Raw genomic sequence first — 21,476 nt, forward strand, 5'->3', positions numbered from 1 at the left:
GTCACCTTGATTGCATTTGATAAATATTCTTTGGTTTTCAAGTGCATAAAAACTTTGTTTTATTGTGAATTTGAGATGCCGGAATGTTTGAAAGCACAATTCTAGAATTATTATAAAGGTTATAAAATAAAAGTGCATATTTAAACTGAACAAGAGGATTTATCTGTTGGGGACGAGCTGCAACCCACATATGTTTAATGTGCTTGTGTTTCTTTGCTGCTTTCTTTGTCCTTGTACTAGAATTTTGTTGGCTTGCAGTGGGAAAAAGTTACAGGTTGATTAGCTTAGATATACATTAAATGTTTGCTGTGTTCATCACTGTGTTCTAAGGACCAGAAGATTTAAGACAGCATTATAATCTGTATATTTTACAAAGTTTGTTAGCTCTTTCTTAGGTTACACTGAAAAAATCAGGTTACATTTCGAAATCAGTTTTCTATGTTGACTTCATTCTAGCTATTGTTTTTTCTTTTCTTCCCTGTAATGTCTCCCCAATCCATCTTTTTTCCTAGCCTTCAAGATGGTCAGCAAGGCCAGCAGTCCACAGCCCAGGTCAAAGTCCAGTCCCGCCCCCCTTCCCAGGCTGCAGTGCTCAGTGCTAGTGCGTCCTTGCTGGTGAGAAATGGGAGTATCCACTTAGAAGCCTCACATGACAATGCATCTGCTGTAGGCGGCAGCAGTTTGCACGATGAACTTGGTATGCAGGCCTTATGTAATCTTGGTGATAACAAAACTATAACGCAGCAGATAATGGGTAACAATGATTGCTCTTCTTTTGTGAGATAGCTTCATTTGGAACTATGCATAAGAGCACTTTTTATAGGATATGTCCAGTGTGTGAGGAAAATTTGACTTGCTTTCCCATTTTCTGTTTTTCTCTCAACATTTATTCTGCATTTTTTTTAGCATGTCTATTACTGATAGGTAGTTAAAAGTATTAATAAATGTTCATGCTTTAGCGTTCTCTTATAATGATTCAGGCAATTCTGTTATTCCTTGGCACTTATACCATGAGGGGAAATGTTGATGTTTTAAAAGTTATTTTGATTAAATCTTAATTTCTTTGAATTCACTGAATGTGCTTCATGAAAAGCATAAATACTTTCTAATGGTGTATTACTACAGAATCTTTCTTTTGGGTATTCTATATTTCACTTCAATGTCTGTCACCTGAAATAGACTTACTATAATCCTAAATGCAGTACTCTGAGGGTGCCATGGCTCTACACTAATATCAATAACTTCATCAAATTTTTTCTTTTTCCTTTTAATACATCTATAAATATAAGTTATTAATATGCACTCAAAAACCTGTTTTGTACCTTAAAGACAGTATTTATTACTGCTTTGGTCTTCTGTTTCTCTGTATAATCCATCTTTCTTGTGTTCAGAATGCAGATTCATAACAATTTAAGTTAATACAATGAAGAAAATTTTATTAAAAAACACACAGTTGAAAGCATTACATTTGCTCACCGTGATTTTGTTAATCCATGTTTATAACTGTTTCATTTATAAAGATGATAATCCACTTGACACTTCGGCTAGAAGGATGTGTGGTGTAAGGTTCCCAGTTTCATGTGCTATATGTTGACTCTTCCCATTTTGTAAAAATCCTTATTAGTTCCAGAGAGTTAACAAGTATTAAATATGCATATTGATGACAATAATTATCTTTAGCAAATCTTAGAGAAACTTGAAAATGGTCACTAAGATATTTATAACATTAGCATATATAGTGATTTCAAAATAAAAGGAGAAGACAATAAAACATTTAAATTTTAGAGTGCTTTTGTGTTTGCGTTTGTAATTTGAAAAAGCAAGGGAGTTTATTAGGAGGGTCTTCAGTTTAGTTACTTGCTTTGAGTTAAAATATTGATACTTTTTTTAGTTGCAAATATATTCAATTAATGTCTTTCTATCACTATTTCTCTCATAACCCCCAAAGTCTTTTTGTCAGTTTGTGCATATAAAATTACAGTGACCATCACCATTGCCCATTGGGTCTGTGGTAGCAGATTTGCTAAAATAAAATTATGGCTTAATTTTTATCTGTTTTGGATTTTTAGACTTCTGTCAAATGGAGCATAAAATGATGCAGTAGATGATTTTCCTCTATAAAAACCTAATTTACTTGAAAAACTTGCTAAGAGAACCTTCATTGTAAAATCCCATCTTCAATCCACTTGCAGATTATTGAAAATATGTACATATGAACTCTCTACACAGTTCTGAAGATGAAGTCTGGAGGTGACTTTAGCATCTGTGGGTGAATATTCAGGATGTTGTCTTGAAATACCAATTTTTTTCTTACCTGCCTTCTGGTAGCTAGTTATTGACCTGTAGTAGCTGGATGCTGCCAAATTGAATGTATTGTGATAATGAGCAACCGTGGACAGTGTATACCTGTACCATATCAAATGAAGTTGGCCAAAAAAGATCCTGAAAATGGGCTGCAGTTGAACTTAAAGGAATTGTAGAGACACTGATTTTTATAATTTTATAATATATTCCACTAGAATATTTTTGTTGCATGGTTTAATTTCTACATGATTATAATTAACAGTGGTAAGATAATTTTGGGTAAATGAATTTGGGTACTCAGATGTTAAAGTTAGTCATAATATTGGGGCGCCTGGGTGGCTCAGTTGGTTAAGCATCTGCCTTCTGCTCAGGTCATGTTCCCGGAGTCCCGGCATCGAGCCCCGCATCAGGCTCCCTGCTCAGTGGGGAGTCTGCTTCGCCTTCTGCCCCTCACCCCGCTCATGCTCTCTCTCGCTCATTCTCTTTCTCAAGTAAATAAATAAAATCTTAATAAAGTTAGTCATGATATTCCCTAAAAGTATGGAATATTTAGAAAGAATTGTTTCTAAATTTAGCTTCTTCAGATGAAAATTTTTTAAATGTACAAATCTATACATGTGAAAATGTATATATATATACATAATACATTTATATAAAATACTCAAACATATATATATACACATTCATACATATGTATGTTTGAGTGTATATAAATGTTTGCATCTGTACACATATATAGATTATAATTGGTTGTTTAAGCAGAGGTATAACTTTTTTGGATTAAAGGAAACTTGCAACCAGGCACTGTTTAATTCTAAGCCAGAGTAGTTTTCTTAACTGTTTTCTACATCTTTACTTTGTGGTGTCATACTAGATAACCACATCCATTTCCTATATTAAACCCTGAGAAACCTTATTTCTCTGTTGAATTTTAACTAGCATTTCAAGGGTACCAGGTAACATTAGACATGGTAGAAAAATTCACTGAAGATGCTGTTTTATGGATTTTATTAGTAGCTTTTTCAGCTGAAGAAAATATTTTCATCATACATACTCAGCAGGCATAATTGTTAATCATAATTAATTTTAAAAAACTGAATTATAAGTATATAAGTTAGAACCTGGTTGGAAAAATTTGGGTGATTTTCTTATTTATAGACTTCACTTCCATGCAAAAAAAAAAAAAAAGGTTCAAATGATGTAAGTGATAGATAAGTTTTGAAGTTAACATCTTTAAAAAGGCAGTTACTATCTAAGAATTTCTCAAGTCTTTCAGTGTAACATATTTTTTTTTAACCACATCTTAAAGGTTAATTTCCTTTTCAACAGTCTTTTAGTGGACTCATTTGTTTGCAGTTGATTTCCTACTATATTCTGAATTAAATCGCAGTTATACTTAATAAAACAAGCTGTGCTTAGGTGCCCAGATGAGTCACACGGGAGACTGAATCCAGGTAGCCTTAAAGTTCTATCTTAGATATATTAGGCTTTTTCTATAAAACTTGGCAATCACTTCTCAGTTTTTATGTTAATCTCAGCTTCCTCTTGTAAATTAAGACTAATAAATTGATGTAATGCCTGTATAGTTGATAATTAAACTCTTAGTATGTAGCTCATCTCAGAGGAAATGTTCTAGATAAGGTCTGGTAAAGCAGGAAAACTTACGTGTGTTTTTTTTCGTGTATGAAATTAGTGGTGGTCAGTGGTGAGGAAAGGCTTTGAAAAAGTATATATAAAATTACATAAAATTTTCATGTGAAAGATAAACTGTATAGACAAGAAATGAGGACAAGTTTATATCTGTTTAAAATATAAAATATGTAAATATCATAGATGGTATTCCTCTGATGAATTTAAGACTTTCTTAATTTCATTAATGCATTAGAGGTTTAAAAAGTGATGTGTGAATTGATTTTTTTCTAAGGTTTTCTTTTGTTTCATTGCTATGCAAGGATTGACAAAGAAGGTATTCTTTGAGATAATCTGCTTTACTACAGAACTTATTAACTCGAAAATGTGGTCAGCTCTAGAAAAAGTCTTAAATCGGGCAGTACCCTATTGCCCTTTTTATTAAGCGGTTTATAACAGCTATGCATTATTAAGCAGAAATATGATTTGGAGGCTTTTAAATTTTTTACTTTAAGGAGCAGGGGCTTAGATACTTTCAGATTTTTATTAGAGTTAGTCTTGGTGTTTAAAAAGGTTATATATATTATGTACTATTCTTAGCATTTTGTGCTACATTATAGGCACTTCCTTGTTACTATAAATACAGAGTTAAGAGGGTATAAGGAATCTGAGTCTATACTTCAGTGCCCTATGTTATGGCAGATCATTTTTATTCATCTAAACAAAAAGTTAGATTCTTTTTGCAGCAACTTTGATCTTGTCCTTTATTTTTTATTGTTATTTTTGAATACATAAAAATACTGAATTCTATTTTATTTGGGGTGGAGTGCAACACAAAGTATATACAAATGAAAGTAAATGTTTATTTCTATTGAAGCAGTAAACATCCTTTGTTATAGCTAAAAGGAAATATTAATGGGTTTGGGGATATATTCTTTTGATAAAATTAGGATGTGATTTTCTCATTCTTATAACAAATACAAGTTTAGAAATACTCAAAAATATAATGAAAAGTAAGTCATCTGTAATTTCATCACTTAGAGATATTCACTATTGAAATTTTATGAATTTTCCTTCCTGTCTTTTTTAATGCATACATTTATGTACTTTTCTGAAACGGAATTGGGATCATCATGTGTGACTTTTGTGCTACCATATGAGCTTTTGTATCTTGCTTTTTTCACTTAGCACGTGTGTTATTTACTCATGTTATTAATTGTTCTTTACCTTGTTTGTAGGTGATGGCATATTATTTTATCTCTTAAATCTCCATGAAAGGCAGTATAGCATAATAGACTCTAGAGTCAGACTTCATGGCTTCTAGTCCACGCTCTGCTACTTACTAGCTGTGTTACCTTGGTCAAGTTATTTTCTCTCCCTGTTTATCAGTTTCCTCATTTATCAAAGGCTCAGTAATAATAATACTTACAGGTTTATAGTGAGGATTATTATATCTATTAAAATATGCAAAGCAATTAGAATAATTGGCTGGCAATAATATGTCAATTACGTAAATAATAATTGCTATTAATGTTAATAATCATTGTTATTAACATTATTTAATCATAATTTATTTAACCAGTTAACCCCATTGTTAGTCTTCAAGATGATTCCTGATATTTCCTATTGTAGTAAACACTCTGCTGAACATCCTTTACATAAACCTTTCAGTACAGCTGTGGTTATTTCCTTAGGATAAATATTTTGAAGGGAATCATCCAGGGGAATAAACATTTTTGGGGCTTTGACATATACTGTCAATTGCTTTATGGAAGCTTGTCCCAGTTTACACTATATCTGGCAGGATTTGATAGTGTATGTTTTATCTCCCCAAATATTATAAATGAAACATAAACCTAGATAAACTATCTGCTCTAACCTTATCCCCTGGACAATGCTCAGAAGTTTATCGCTGTTACTGTGGAAAGACTTCTAGTATATTATTTTTAAAATTTTTGGATGCCTGAACTGCTCTGGAATTTTGCACAAGGTAACAGGGACTGGTTGAGATATCCAATTTGTTTCTTGTTTGTCTCTGTTGTAAAGAATTCACTGAAGTACTAGGCTAGATTATCACTTTCTAACATTAACATTTTTAAGATCCTAAGTTAAATTTGGTTAATTTAAGCATTAACTGAAATACAGGTTGGATTCTTCATTGGAGGATCCCCGCCCCCCGCCCCACCCCAGCTCCTCACCAATCAGTGACCGAAATAAAAGAGAAGTTTACATGTCTCTCAAACAGTTTAATGGGAACTGTCCCCAGCAGATGGGTTGGTTCCGGTTTCTTCCACATGTGGCTTCCCTGCTGGTCCATGGTGACTACTCCAGTTGTTGACATTTATCTGAAAAACAGGAAGAGAAGTGTTGCTAAAAAATGTAAGGACAGTTAGCCCATATCTTTCACATTGTGACTTGAGACATGTGCCTGTCACTTTCTCTCACCTCCTGTGGGTCCATACGTAGTCACATGGCAACTTCGAGCTGCAGGAGAGGCTAGCTAGGAAATGTCTCTAATTAGGTGGACACAGGCCCAGCTGAGATTCAGTGAGAGGAATGTCATATTATGGAAAGGAAAAGGAAGGGATGAATACTGGAGGTCAGTCATCAGTCTTTGCCACAATAAGCACTTCCAATCAGTAAGATAAAGATTAATAACTAGAAAAGTTGAGAGTTTAAAAAAATACAGGTGGTTTGCAATCATAGGCAAACAGTTCAGCTTTACTCATAAGTTTTTAAATTGCAAATTAAAAACAAGGTTGAGATCTTTTTCATCTTTGAATGTGTAGTATGTCTATTATTGGAAAGGGTCTGAAGATTGAACGCTTTTGGAGGGCAGTTTAGAACTACAGACCAAAAATGTTGATGGCTTTTAGTCTACAGATTTTACAAACTGGCAAAGATATATGTACATGGATATTCATTGTAGCATTGTTAGTAATTTTGGAAAAATTGTTTGTAATTTTGAAAAACTATCTAAATGTCTGTTGTTAGAGAACCCCTAAAAGAAACGATAGTACATAAACATAGTATCATATTTAGAACTTGATGCATCTTTATTATTGACATGAAAAGTTAAGCTAGTTAGTAAGCAAAAGAAGTAAATTTTAGAAAATGTGTATGAGGAGAGGGATCTAATTGTCTTAGGACAAATGTACATAAAAATTATTCAGGAGAACACAGTGGCTGTCTCTGGGGAGTGGGGAACTTTTCTTCATTTTATATACTACTTTTGAATCTGATGACGCATGGTATTTTTAAAAATGAAATGTAAAAACAACAAATATCACTCTCTCCAAAATCTTGATTTGTATTTTGTAGTAATTCCACTGACTACGTGCTGTCTCATACTCATCCATCTACTGAGACTCTTACCTGACGAGTCATTTTTTCTTTGTTTTTAAATCAGTTTTATTGATCTATAATTTAGGTATGATAAATTGCATCCATTTAACATGTACAATTGGATGAGTTGTAATAGATGTGCACACCTTTGAAATACTACAATGGAGATACAGAACATTTCCATCATCTTCAAAAGATTTATTGTTGCCTCCATTGCAGTCCGTCCTTCCTCCGCCCCCACCACAGGCAGCCACTGCGTACTTTATGTCATTATGGTTTTCTCTCTTCTAGGAGTTCATTTAAATGCAGTCATAATATGGCCTTTTGCACCTAATGTGATGCTTTTGAGTTCATCGTTTCGCGTGGGTTAGTTTATTCTTTTTTTGTGCTATTATTTCATTGTATAATATATGTATATTGTGTAGCCATTCATCTGATAGATGTTTGTGTTGTTTCCAGGCCATCGTTAATAAAACTTAACTGTTTTCAAAAGTGGTTTTACATTCTCACCAGCAGTGTATGCGAATTGTGCTTGTTCCCATTCTTGTCCCAGTTTGTTACTGTTGGCCTTTAAAATTTTGGCCCCAATGGTTGTATCTTACTGTGGCTTAAATTTGCATTTCTCTTGTGAGTAAGGATGATGGGCATCTTTTGATGTGTTAATTGGTTATGCATATGTCTTCTTTTGTGAAGTGTGTCCAGATCTTTTGCTCACTTTTAAAATTGGGTTATTATTGAGGTGTCAGGTTTTTTTTTATATTTTAGATATAATTTGTCAGATACAAATTACAAATATTTTCTCCAATTCTGTGTCTTGCCTTTTTGTTTACCTGATCATTTATAATGTTGTCAGTATCGTTGTCATGTTGTAGATTTTACCAAGATAAGGAAGACATCCCTTTGAAAGAAAATGTGATCAGATGATGAAATCATAGCAGAATATGAACTTGTACATTCACTTTTGGAAGGTTCACCTGATCCTGGGGATTAGGTAGTGAGAGTGGAGACTTAATGAATTAAGGCATGTGGTGTTGAGTCAGAACTAGAGGACAATGGCCATGTCAGTAAAATATATCCGCAAATCTATTTTACTGTTGCCAAGCAGTAGAGACCTCTGTCTTTCCTTACCAGTCCTCAAAGGCTCTTTCTTCTCATACCTGCTCTTTTCCTTATTGTTCTCCTGTTTGAAAAACCTAGCATGGTGTTGAACATCCCAGGAAGAAGGACTGGTTCTCACTATTGAAACTTTTAATTACAAGTAGCATAGTGACTTGATTATCATGGTAGTACAATAGTTAAAAAGGTTTTAGAAGCCTAAGGCTTTTGGTCTAGGACAGGGGTTGGCAAACTATGGCCCGTGGGGTAAATCCTTTCAGCTTGATGCTTATTTTTTAAATGAAATAAAATAAATATATGTTATATGTTTTCTGTGGCTGCTTTCATGCTGCAATAGCAGTCTTGAATTGTTGTATCTGACCATCTGTCCTGCACAGCCTATAGTATTTATTTTCTGACCTTCTATAGAAAAAGTTTGCTGACCCCTGGTCTGGAGAAACAAGCCCATTAACCCATAAGCAGAAATAAAATGAGTCCTTTCTGTCAGGGTGAAAACTCATGTTTCCTCAGAGACTCATAGGTACCGTTCATGATGATAAGGGTGGCGCTATCCAAGAAACTGGGACTAGTCTTAAAGGTCTTGTCTCTCTTTTTTTTTTTAAGATTTTTATTTATTTGCGAGAGAGAGAATGAGAGACAGAGAGCATGAGAGGGAGGAGGGTCAGAGGGAGGAGCAGACTCCCCGCTGAGCAGGGAGCCCGACGCGGGACTCGATCCCGGGACTCCAGGATCATGACCTGAGCCGAAGGCAGTCACTTAACCAACTGAAGCCACCCAGGCGCCCTAAAGGTCTTGTCTCTTAAAAGTATAATAATATATTCATTGAAGTAGCATTGTGAACACAATACTCCTCACATCAGAAATAAGCACTTTTTGTAGAGTACTTAAGTTAGTCATGTAGATGTATGTGGTCCTCCAGTAGCCTTCTAGTATATGTGCTGCTGAAGCAAGCACATCCTCCAATAGCCTTCTAAAAAGCACTTTATAAAAAAGCTGCCTCCCTTGTATCTGGCTTTCCTCTTGTAGCCCCTGCCTGCCCTAAGAGTTAGTACTAGAAAAGAAAGAACTCATTTAACGGTGTGCCAGGATTAGGCTTAGAGGATGCAGAATTAACGGAGGTGGGAAGGGGGTCCAAAGAACGAAATCAAGAAATTTAAGAGGCCTCCTTTGTTGTTGGAACTGAGAGGATTAGAAAAATCCTACAGATGATCTTAGTAACTACCTCTTTCCAAGGTACATAAGTAAAATGAGTAACATCAAGAATGCATTAGGGTTTCCAAGCTGAGTGAACAGTCTTTATACAGTTTGTGCCATGTAGCAAGGAATTTTATTGAAAGGATGAGTTAGAGGATCCCATTGATTTCTCATGTCTTTTATCAGTGTCTTGCCAGTGTTTATTTTGAGTTTGTCTGCTGCACCATTCATGGCTTCAGGGAAATGTCTCAAGTGTCCTTTTCTTTAATTCAGTATCTTAATTTTACTCATCTTCCTGTTGTTCATCACTTATTTATTGACTTACAGTTATTCGAAATTCTCCTACCTAAAAAAATGGTTTTGTGTAATGAAATGTAATTTTTTTAGGCAATGGCAATCTATCGAACATTCAAAACTGAGAAATACCAGTACCTTTTTTTTTCTTTATCTCTAGAGATGCTATCTTGTGGCCAATACTATTAAGCCTGAAATTTCAGCCTCCAGTCTTATTTATTTTGTCAGAAAGTAACTGTTTCCTTTTAAAATCATGACAGAGCCATTCTGTTAGATATAATTAATTATGACCTGGGAGTTGGATATGATGAGATGACTTAGTTTTTAATAATAATTCATGTGAGGACACATTTCATTGATATTCTCCTTCTCAATTTATATTAATTAGAAAAAATCAATACTTAGTCTTTTCCTTAATACAGAGTAAAAACAGGATTATTAATTAAAGGCACATTTTATTTTGGACCTAAAGGATAACTACATTATGGTTTTAATCTTAAATGAGATATATGTAAAATTGTTACATATGCTAAGGATATTTGTACAAATTTAGGATATTCTTAATCTTTATAAACTAATGGTAATATATGCTTCTTTATGTTTGGTTATTTTTGAAGATGCTTTTAGTAGATTATTTTACCTTAAAATATTACTGAGTTCTTCACTGAAACCTTAAACTAAACACTTTTTAGTGTAATTTTTCCTGAGTTGTTTATCCTCTGAATAAAATTTGTTTCTTTTGAAGTGATACTAGTTGCCAAGTCCAAAGATGTAAGGGGAGACATAGAATCTGTTCTTTTGGTGGACTTATGTTAGGAAAACCGCATGAAGCCTTAATACAGTGTTAGCTTGTTCTGACCTGAGCATCTTCTTAAATTTAGTATGTAGACACAAGCTTCTTAGGAAAAAAAAAAAAAAGGAAAAAAAAAAAAGCACTGTTGATGAAGTCATTGCACATTTGTTAAAATTATAGCCTCCTTTTTCATAAATGTATTTTATGCGTCGTTTAAATTTTTAAATTTACAACTTGTTAGTCATTGGTTTGTAAAGAAGCATTCAGAGTTCTAGATTTATATAGTGATAAAACTACTCAGTTTTTCCAGCTTTCTTTGTCTAAGGAGCTTTTTGGAGGGCATGCTTTATTTTTATGTTTCTATTTATTTAAAATGCAACCATGTTTCATAGGAGACATCTATACATAGAAGATAATACAGTTGTATAATGACTTAATGTTCTTTTACTGTTCCATTTGAATATTAGAAAGAATAATTTCTTTAGTCAATTTCAGTTGCATATAAATATTTATCATATTCAGTATTCTCCAAACAGGACTTTTATTATTAAAAATCTGATACAATGCTTAATTACTCAGAATATATTCCAATAATTTAAATTCTGTTGAATATAATATTAAGTTATTTCTAAAAATACACATTAGGTAATATAAACACCTATTTTTATCTATTCAGATCTTACTGGATTTCACACATAGTAGCCAACCCCTGCCAGCTCTCTGTGACTCTGTGATTTAGTCATTTACATGGATTTATAATTATTCTGCATTTATGCAATCTGATTTTGATCAGATGTTTCTTTTTTCTATTAATGTAAGCTAATTGTAGCACAGCCGATTTTTCATTTTCCATTGTAAGAGAGGAAAGAGCACAGCATAAAAAATTATAATTTAAAAATAATTTTGAAATCTCAATCAGGCGTATTTTTGTTTAATTTTTTTCTTCACTAAAAATTTTTGCAACCACCTATCACTTCAAAAGTTTTTCAGTAATACACCTAACAAGAAGCCAAGTGGACAGCTTTTATTATTTCATTTTAGTTCCTGAATCTGGTTTGTGTTAGAGGTGCTAAGAGTGAATGATTCATGACTAAAAGATGAGGGTGGCATGTGGGGGTGGTAAAAAGCAAAGTTTTAGATAATCCACATGCTGAATAATCCTTGAAAAACAGCACATGAAGAAAACATTTCACAGAATGCTTTTTATATTATTTGTCGCAGGAGTATATTATTCTGACCAAAAAAAATGCTACTACAGAAAACATCATAATAAAATATTTGCGTATTCTGTCTGACCCATAGAAAGTACTCAAATAATCTTATTTAATACTTTTAAGATTCTAATCCTTTTAAAGAATGAAGTGATTATTGAAATGTTCTGCAATCCCTTAGTTACAGTATTAGTATATTATGGGGTCTGTTATTGTTATTTTTCAAAGATTTCATTTAAATAAAAGTCTTTATTGTATACTGTGTTTGCATTATAGTCATCTAAGAGAGATCTTTTAGCCCTACCATGTAGTTGAAATTGCCCTTAAGATTCGTCATATTTATAACATCAGTAAAAAATAATCAAAAGCAGCCTGGAGTAGTCTCCAGTGGTTGCAGTTAAATACCTCATCTCGTTGCCTTACTGGAAACTTATATATTAATTTCTTTATGCTCCTTACCATTGATAGGGCTACCATGGGTTGTCACGGTGAAGAATGCATTTCACACAGTCTCCAGATTTTTAAAATTTCACTATCAGAAACCATTTTATCTTATAGAGTTCATTTTAAGAGTTTTTTAAGCTTATATTCCTTTGCAACCAATGTTAATTTCTAAACCTTTTATCGGTTTTGTAGAGATACTTAGTTACAGCAAATGGTGTTACTAAATTTTTTCATAAAGTTCTTATAGACTCATGCAATTAGTAATGCTCATTAAATATTGTTAATTGTCACCAATGTTATTATAACGTCATTCATAGAACTTCCTTAGATCCATTTTGACACTTCATTTTTTCCTTAAAAAACCAAACATAACGGGTATTAAGGAGGGCACTTGTGATGAACACTGGGTGTTGTATGTAAGTGATGACTCACTAAATTCTGCACCTGAAACTAATACTACACTGTGTTTAAATAAACAAAAAGGGCAAAACTAAAAACACAAAGCAAAAAACCCCAAAACTCTCTGAAGGTAGTCTCAGAAATTTGTTGTCTTGCAGTTTGAGCTGTCTTAACACTTAAGCAGCTTTCCAAATGGCCACTCACCACGTGCAAAATGGTCAGGTGCCTTTTAAACATTAAATTCATTCATGTGATTGCTTCAATTGAGAATGTCCTGGGAGGAGAAAAGAGGAGACTGGATTGCAAAGCTGACTTAAATCCCTTACTGTTAAAACCTGATTATGTACGTTGACATTTTGCCCCACTGTTCAGCATTCCTTTTCAGTTCACGTCATGCTGAATTACAGGCAGATCATTGTTTTTAAAATATTTGGAAAAAGTCTATAGTACATTTTCTTAAATTGTAACAAGTTTGAAATGTAGTGTTTCCTGATGGAAAAATTCTGAGTATTCTAATGGCTTTTTAAAAAAATCATTTATTTGCTAGGTAAGTTCTCTTCTACGCTTTATGAGACTGGTGGCTGTGATATGTCACTTGTGAATTTTGAACCAGCAGCAAGAAGAGCATCCAATATCTGGTATGTGTGAAGTCATATTAGGAGAATGTATGTACTTGCATATATTTGCCATGTTTAAAGCTTTTAGTCCTTGAGATGGAAAAGTTATTTTGAAAACATTTGTTCATATTGGCTTAAATAATTTGTCACTGTGCATTTTTCTCCAAAGATTTAAGGTAGAATTTATTGTTCTGGAAGAAAGAAAGCATTATTCTTAAAACAAAAGCTGTTCTGTATTTTAAATATTAAGTAAAAATTCCCTGTAGATCTTATAATGGGGGGGTGGTTTCCCACAATTTCAAATTTAACTATAGATTTTGTGCTACACACGTGCACATGTGCGCGTGTTGCAAGATCAATAAAAAGCATATTTAAAAAAGGCTTATTAGAAAAATACACAACTAAGTTCAAACCCATCAGTTCTCTTTGTGTAATTTAAAAATTTTATTTCTACATAAGGGTTTTGGTCAAGTATCTTTTTACATGATCATCTTTTGTTTTAAAATTTGTTTACCAGCTATAAGAAAGAGGAATTTCTTAAAATATGGGTCATATATTACATTTAGTTTCTTTTCTCTCCTTCCCTTACGAAGAAATTACACCGTAAGATAAGGAAGAAGTTAGGAGAAAAGCAGATAAGAAATAGAAATCTTGAGCATGCAATCAGTTATACAACTTAGAATGTATTAAAGTTTTTTCTAAAATTTTAATCTTATTCACCTATTCATGTTGTTGCCTTGAAATCCATTATTAAGTGATTAGCTCACTTTTTTTGCAGGGATCATTTGAATCCTATTTTAGGACTTATGTTTAATAATGGGACACACCTATTTAAATGTTACACATCTATGGGCAGTTCACTTATTTTTTTAAAGTTTTTAGGGGCCATTTAAAGCACTAGGATCTTGCAGTCACTTAGCTTAACTTACTGGAGAGATAGAACACTTGCTAAGCTTCTTGAGTCCAGTTTCAGAACTGACCCTGTCGAGAATGACCAAAAATTTGAGTGTTAGGTGATTTCCTAAAGTGGAAACAATAGAAAGATGGAGCAATGGAAACAATTATGTTTAATGTAATTTAAGATAAGAACAATTCCTTACACCATAAATGTGGTAAGGTGTCAAGTTTCAAAAATCTAAACTTGACTGTGGAAGCGGAATGGTCACATTCTAAGCTGTTATAGCTTAAATTTGTTGTGGCTCCAGGCAATATGTTAATTGCTTTCTTAAACCCATCTCACAAGAACTTTGTGATAAGAGGTACTATTATCCTATGTTACTTAGGTGGACACTGAAGTGTAAAAGGTTGGATAACTTTCCCAAATCTCATTTAGCTGATGAAGAGATTTGAATATAGATACTCTGGCCCAGAGGCTATGTTCTTAATCACATCTGTAGGAAAATGTGATTTTGTATTTTGAAGTACTTGGAAAAGTGAAGACAGTGTAAATATCATATAATTGTTAAAAGATTTATTTTTCTTTCTATTCCTTGACAAGCTATTTAGTCCCTAAAGTTTTTTTCATTTTATTTTAGTGACACGGATTCTCATGTATCCAGTTCTACCTCAGTTCGATTTTATCCACATGATGTGGTAGGTTTTCCTTTATTTTTATAAAATGATGTACATTCAGATTAAGTAGCGACACAAATCAGAAAAGTTGAGGTTATGAAATACCAATTTTGTTGAAAACTATGGCAAAATCTCCTTTGCTGTTCCATAGTGACTCTCTTCTTGTTAAGTCCTTTGTTAGGAAATAAATATAAAACACCATGAAGTTTCATAAGCTGTGTATGAATCAGTAATTATACTTTTGAGAATATGTAAAGGTCCATTTACTCACCAATGTCATAATCTGGTTGTGCCATCTTAAAACTTGACTTTGAAAATTATGATTTTGAATATTATATTATCCAACTGTTAACTATTAGTTACTCATATACCAGTGTGTATGTGGGAAGCTTAGTGATGATATCGCTGTGTAAAAAATATACCATGTGAGGTACAGTGGGGATATTTTAAAAAGATAACAGAGCTTTTGCCCTCAAGCTGTATTTATTGAACTTAGAAAATACAAAAAAATTAAATTCTTTTTTTAACTTATCTTATTTAGATTCAATTAGTTAACATATAAAATGAAATTCTTATATGGAACACATAAGAAATACATATAAGTAAATGTAGTGCCAAAGGGGTTAATTATTAGTGGCTTCCTGAAGATGATTAGTTGTGAGCTGGCTTTTAAGACCATAGATGTGAGTTGGCACAGAACAATGGTTTTCAACATTTGGCAGTGTCTGGAAACACTTTTACTTGTCACAACTAGGGGAATGTTACTGGTATCTAGTGAATGCGTAAAAGCCAGGGATACTATAAAACGTCCTACAGTGGACAGCACAACCCCCAAAGAAAGAATTATCTGACTGAAAATACCGCAGTGCCAAGATTGAGAAACCCTGGCACAGAGGATAAGAAAGAAAGTGTTTGGGGAGGTACTTGTCAGTGCTAAGAGATAAAAATGGCTATGTTATTTATAGGAAGCAGATTTTCTTGACTATACCCACATATATGTTTGAAAAGTAAAGATTGTCTCTGCTTTTTTGCTGGAGTGTATTCCTGGAAACTTCATAGGAAAGCCAAAAATAGGGAAATGATTTTTTGTTTGTATTCTATGATTGAATAGTATGGGAACCTTGGGATAGTAAATCCTGGCTAGGGTTGTGCAGGATAAGGGACACTTTAGACTCTTTCAGAGAAAGGGGAAACTGGTGAACTGTTGAGTGGATAAATTAAAGCTAAAAGAAATGTAATGTGGTAATTTCCTTATAGCCTCGGACGAGTAGCCTGCCAAAATGAAAGAAAAAAAGGGGGTGTAAGAGGGATTTGAAAACAACAGTGATAAGAGACTGTAGGAAGAAATGAGAGTTGAAGGCACTGAATCCAGTTCAGAGGAGCTCAGATTTAACATGGTAGTGAGGTTCATAGCTTTGAGAAAAGGCCATAAATGTGGCAGGGAGAAGAGAAGCCACTAATGATTCACAGTGCATGATTTTAATGGATTCACTAGCTATACAATCATACGGTGTTAAGATTTCAAATACTTTTCCCAATACAGCTTTTGCAAAAGACCTATTGATTAATTTGCTTTGAGTTTATTTCCTATTATTACCTTTTGTAGTTTCTAATGATCATAAAATATCTGTAAGGAGTGTAGAGAATTAAGGGGACTTAGATAATCTGCAAGCTGTTTGAGTAGCCCTTGAATCATGACTTAAGTCAAGATATTTAAGCCTTTCAGTGCTGACTTTCTTTTAGCTCTCTCTTCCGCAGATTCGATTGAACAGACTATTGACCATCGATACAGATTTGTTGGAGCAACAAGACATTGATCTAAGCCCTGACTTGGCAGCTACTTATGGTCCAACAGAAGAAGCTGCTCAAAAGGTTAAACACTATTATCGCTTTTGGATCTTACCCCAGCTATGGATCGGCATTAACTTTGACAGACTCACACTTTTGGCCCTGTTTGATAGGTGAGAATACAGTGTGATATTAAAGATATGTGCAGATTTTATTTTTAAATTGAAATGTCCCTAATTACCACTTGGTTACCATTTTGGAAAATGTTTTCTATTTTGGTTCTTTTGAGATAAAATTTAAGTTAATAGTAAGGCTCCCAAACATTGACTCTCCTCAATCCATTAAAAACTTTTTTGTGGCAATTTTAATATGTTTATACAAAAAAAAAATCCTTTTTATCATTAATAAGAATCATGGAACTCTACTTAAAAGCCAGAAAACATGAAGTGTTAATAATCCTAAGATTATAGGTAATATGACTCTAAATATGAAAGGTATAAGAGGGAACTTCTGTTTCCCTGTTCCGTAGTACTAGTCTTAATAATGAACAGTACTAGTAGTCTATTAAAACTTGGTGCTTCCTATTGACTGGAGTAACAAAGATTGGATTTCCTCCTATCTGAAACAACAAAAAAGAGACAAAATGCATGAACCAGTGGTTTTCAAGACATTGGAGATAAGAAAACAAAGGACAGTGATTCCTGAGAGATGGGAAACACATTATGTGGGTCCTACAGTTGCCCCAGCTTACTGCCTTGAGAGAGTTCCCAGTCTTCCTCGCTGGCTCCAACACAGAGAGGAGGTACTGAAGTGGAGCCCAGCAGACTTCCTGAGTTAGATGGAGCTATGAGTCTGGGGACACCCAATGCAGCTAGGACAGAATATCAGAGAGAGGACTGCTATTCACAGAGAGAACCTCAGAGTTCCACAGTGGGTCTCCACAACTCTTCAGCAGAGTACTGATAAGTGAATGTATGTGAAGAAACTACCTGAGGCTGGGGTAAGAATCATGTGAAAGAAGTAGATGGACAGTGCCTGACACAGGGATAGGAATAGCGCCTATTCCCACCTGTCTGATTGAAGAAACTCATAATTCATATTTTATGGTGCATTGTGTAGAGTACTCAGGAAAGTCTTGCCTTAAAAGTGGGGAATAATTAGCCCTAACATGGGCACTGCTCCAGACCCAACAAACAAGTTATAAAAGCAAGACCTAAAATGATCAAACTGTTTCCAAGTAGCATAACAAAGTTTAAGATTTATAGAAATCTGAAAATTGTCACCACCTAGAGATTTTCACAGTGGCATCCAATCAAAGGATTTACAATGACATCCAACCAAAGATTACCAAACCTGCAAAGAAGCAGTAAAACATGATTTATGAGGGAAATAATCAAAACCAACCTGTAATTGTCACAGATGTTAGAATTAGCTGTCAAAGACATTAAAACAAATATAATTGTACTCTATATGTTAAAAAAAGTAGAGACATGAAAGATATTTTAATTTATTTATTTTAGAGAGCAAGAGAGAGACAGAGTGCAAGTGGGGGAAGGGGCAGCTCAATTAAATGAATAAATCTTTAGCCAGGCTGATTAGGGAAAAAAAGAAAAGAAGAGAAAAGATACAAATTGCTTATAACAGGAATGAGATAGGATATCACTACAGATTCTACTGGTGTTAAGTGGATAATAGGATATTATGATCAGCTGTATATAAATAAATTTGACAATGGACAAATTTCTTGAAAGATAGAAATCATCATAGTTCATTCTGAAAGATACATTACCTTAATGGTACTATATCTATTAAATAAATGGAAATTGTAGTTAAACACCTGTCTATAAAGAAAACTCCAAGCCTAAATGGCATCAAAATAATATCCCAAATCAGTTAACTAGAGAAATGGTAGGCTTTTCAACAAATGGTCTTGGGACCATTGGATTTTCATGTGAAAAAAAAAAAAACTTTTATACTTACATTGCACCATTTATAAAATTATGAAAATTAACTCAAAATGGATCATAGGTCTAAATGTAAAATCTAAAGAAATAAAATTCCTAGAACAAAACAAAACATAGTAGGAGAAAATTTTTGTGACCTTGGGTTAGGCAAAATTTTGTAGATGTGATACCAAAAACAACAAATGAAGTTGATAAACTGAATTCATCAAAATTAAAAACTAACAAAAGCCTAAGGAGAACATACATTCAGTGATGAGAACTACAGACAGTATGTAATATGGCAGAACTGCCGAGGATCATGGAAACATCTGGACTTCTCCAACTGCCATAGAAAAACAAATGAGAATACCAGTTACTGATTTGAGAGTACTATTGACTTGTTTTCATCTGAGAGGACTATAAAATGAACTAGTACAGAGATGTTTGTGAATTTTCTTAGGCCAACTGATGATTATAAACAGGGCATTGACTTAATAAAAAAAGTTAATAAAAAATTTTATGATTATAAAAATAATTCTTTACCTATTCTAGAAAATTTAAATATGTGTAGGAAGATTTTAAGACAAGAAGAGGCCAACCATAATTCTACCCAGAGAGAACCAGTATTAGTAGTATCATTTTGATATATTGTCTTTTTTTAACCCATATGTATATGCTTTTAAATAACAACTTGTATCTTCCTGTACATACAGTTTTATGTTCTGCTTTCTTTGTATAGCAAATATACTGAGTATGTCCCCATGTCGGTAAATGTTTTTTAAAAACAAGACTTTTAGCAAGTATCTAACATTTTATGAATAAAATTTCCCCAACAAGTAATGAGATAGATTCTTATTTTTTGGTATGACATATAAAAATCATCTTCATTGCTATATGTAATATCTGAGTCATCATATTGTTTAATTTAGTCAGTTTAATGAAATATAGAACTGTCTCAGCAGCTTTGATAGAGGCAACATTGATGGTTTTTATTACTGCCTTCATTTTCAATATATGTCATAGCCATATTTAAGTAATTCTAGTAAATTAGTTCTGAGATTATTTCAGGTGATTTCAGGATGCGGAAAATGAAATCACTTGGTATCAAAATTTGGTTACAAACTTTGTCATATAAAATAACTTTCCATTTTGATTTTCTAGAAATTGTTTTGAGATTTTGTTTTTTAAATGTTTCTTTGCATATCTCCTTTTATTTGCTATTCAAGTTGGTTAGTTATTAAGCAACAAATGTTACAGAAAAGCAGATGTTAAAGAAGAGTAAACTTTTGAAATAGAAATTAAAACTAATATTATGTCTTATAATTAGAACTTCACTTACTATAGCATGCTTTATCTGCACATAAGGTTTTGTGTTAATTTTCCATATAAACTGGTTTCTTTTTCAGTATCCTCCGAAACCTTATTCAAAACCAGTACCAAAAAGCATGTCAGCAAGCATAGTATGAACTTCTTCATGATGTCTTCCCTTTTTTCACTCTAATTTCTTATATTGATTATATACTTACTCATAAATTTTTCTGTCTACAGAAATCGTGAGATTCTGGAAAATGTGTTAGCTGTCATCCTGGCTATTCTTGTGGCTTTTTTGGGATCTATTCTTCTCATACAAGGCTTCTTCAGAGATATCTGGGTCTTCCAGTTCTGCCTAGTGATAGCCAGCTGTCAATACTCACTACTTAAGGTACCAGCATCTCTCTTCTTTTCAGACTAGGGAATAATATTTGTGTTAAAAGGCAGAGGTTTTGTATCATTCATTGCATTATAGTAAGATGTTAATTTTTAGATTTATTTTCCCTAGATGTTTACATTAGATTGGATAGGGAACAAAAGGGACATACAAACTTTAAAAAATAATGGTATGTAAATGAAGCTTCCTAAGAACTATTTTGGGGGGGGTGGTATTAAAAGAAAATATTTGGGCATTTGTTAAAAATGAGAATTAACATTCTTGAAATTCATTTAAAAAGTATGAACATCAGCTCTCCCACTCCCATATTTTAAGTCTTCTATTCTGTAGATTAAATTTATTAAAATCCATCATTGTTTGGATATAGTAATGTCAAGACTAGTATATATATTCTTTGGGACACTGGAAGCAGAAGATTGGTATCCCTTTGCTATTTAAACAGTAGCTCTGAAATGCCAAATGTTACTAATTTTAAGCTTTCTAAAAATGAAAAAATCAAATACCTCATTTTTCACCTTCCATGCAAAATCAGTATGGACTGTTAATGTGGACTATTTCCTTTTCTTCTGAGCTAGTAAAAACCCTTGCTTGTATTGGTTATTTGCCCAATATATACTAACATGCAGAACTCTCCCCCATCCTGAAAACTGTTTGGTTCTGTTTATACTGTTTGCTGTCCTTTCTCTATTTATAGATAGACATCCAGAAAAACCACTTGTGTCAACTCCATTTCTTTCCATTTCTTCAAGACTCATCCATACTTTTTACCTCATTTGCAGTACTGAAACTACAGTCTTTTTGGGCTAATAATCTCTAATTGCCAGATCTATGTCCTTTTTCATTCTTCTTTGTGAGTGCTGTATCATTTAGTACCTATGAATACTGTCTTCTATTTTTATATTATCCTCATTTTTGATCTGTGACTTTATGCTACCCTGATGATTATCCTAACTTTTCAGATAACTTTAATTTCCTTTGTTGATGCCTCTTGGGTCTTTGGACTACTTCTTAGTTTATAAGAATTTTTTAGGATTTTATCTGGCCCTCTTTTCAGCTTTCAACTCCTTGCCAGTGAAGTCACCCTCTTTTATTACTTTATTTGTTGTCCCTATGTATGAA

General features: G+C 33.3%; 1 protein-coding gene across 5 annotated transcripts in view; it reads left to right on the forward strand.

Annotated features, from left to right (window-relative positions):
- Positions 1–21,476, forward strand: part of PCNX1 (pecanex 1) — a 160,285-nt gene that overhangs the window by 74,804 nt on the left and 64,005 nt on the right. For 2 of the 5 annotated variants that reach the window (XM_032405442.1, XM_032405446.1), the window contains 5 exons: positions 513–697; positions 13,277–13,367; positions 14,882–14,939; positions 16,662–16,879; positions 20,198–20,351. In XM_032405442.1, coding sequence (XP_032261333.1) covers positions 513–697; positions 13,277–13,367; positions 14,882–14,939; positions 16,662–16,879; positions 20,198–20,351 — 706 coding nt within the window. The remainder of the gene's footprint in view (positions 1–512; positions 698–13,276; positions 13,368–14,881; positions 14,940–16,661; positions 16,880–20,197; positions 20,352–21,476) is intronic. The other 3 variants (XM_032405443.1, XM_032405444.1, XM_032405445.1) reach the window with 3 other exon arrangements.

This window comes from Phoca vitulina, unplaced genomic scaffold, assembly GCF_004348235.1.
Source record: "Phoca vitulina isolate PV1807 unplaced genomic scaffold, GSC_HSeal_1.0 scaffold7, whole genome shotgun sequence".
Classification (NCBI taxonomy): Eukaryota; Metazoa; Chordata; class Mammalia; order Carnivora; family Phocidae; genus Phoca; species Phoca vitulina.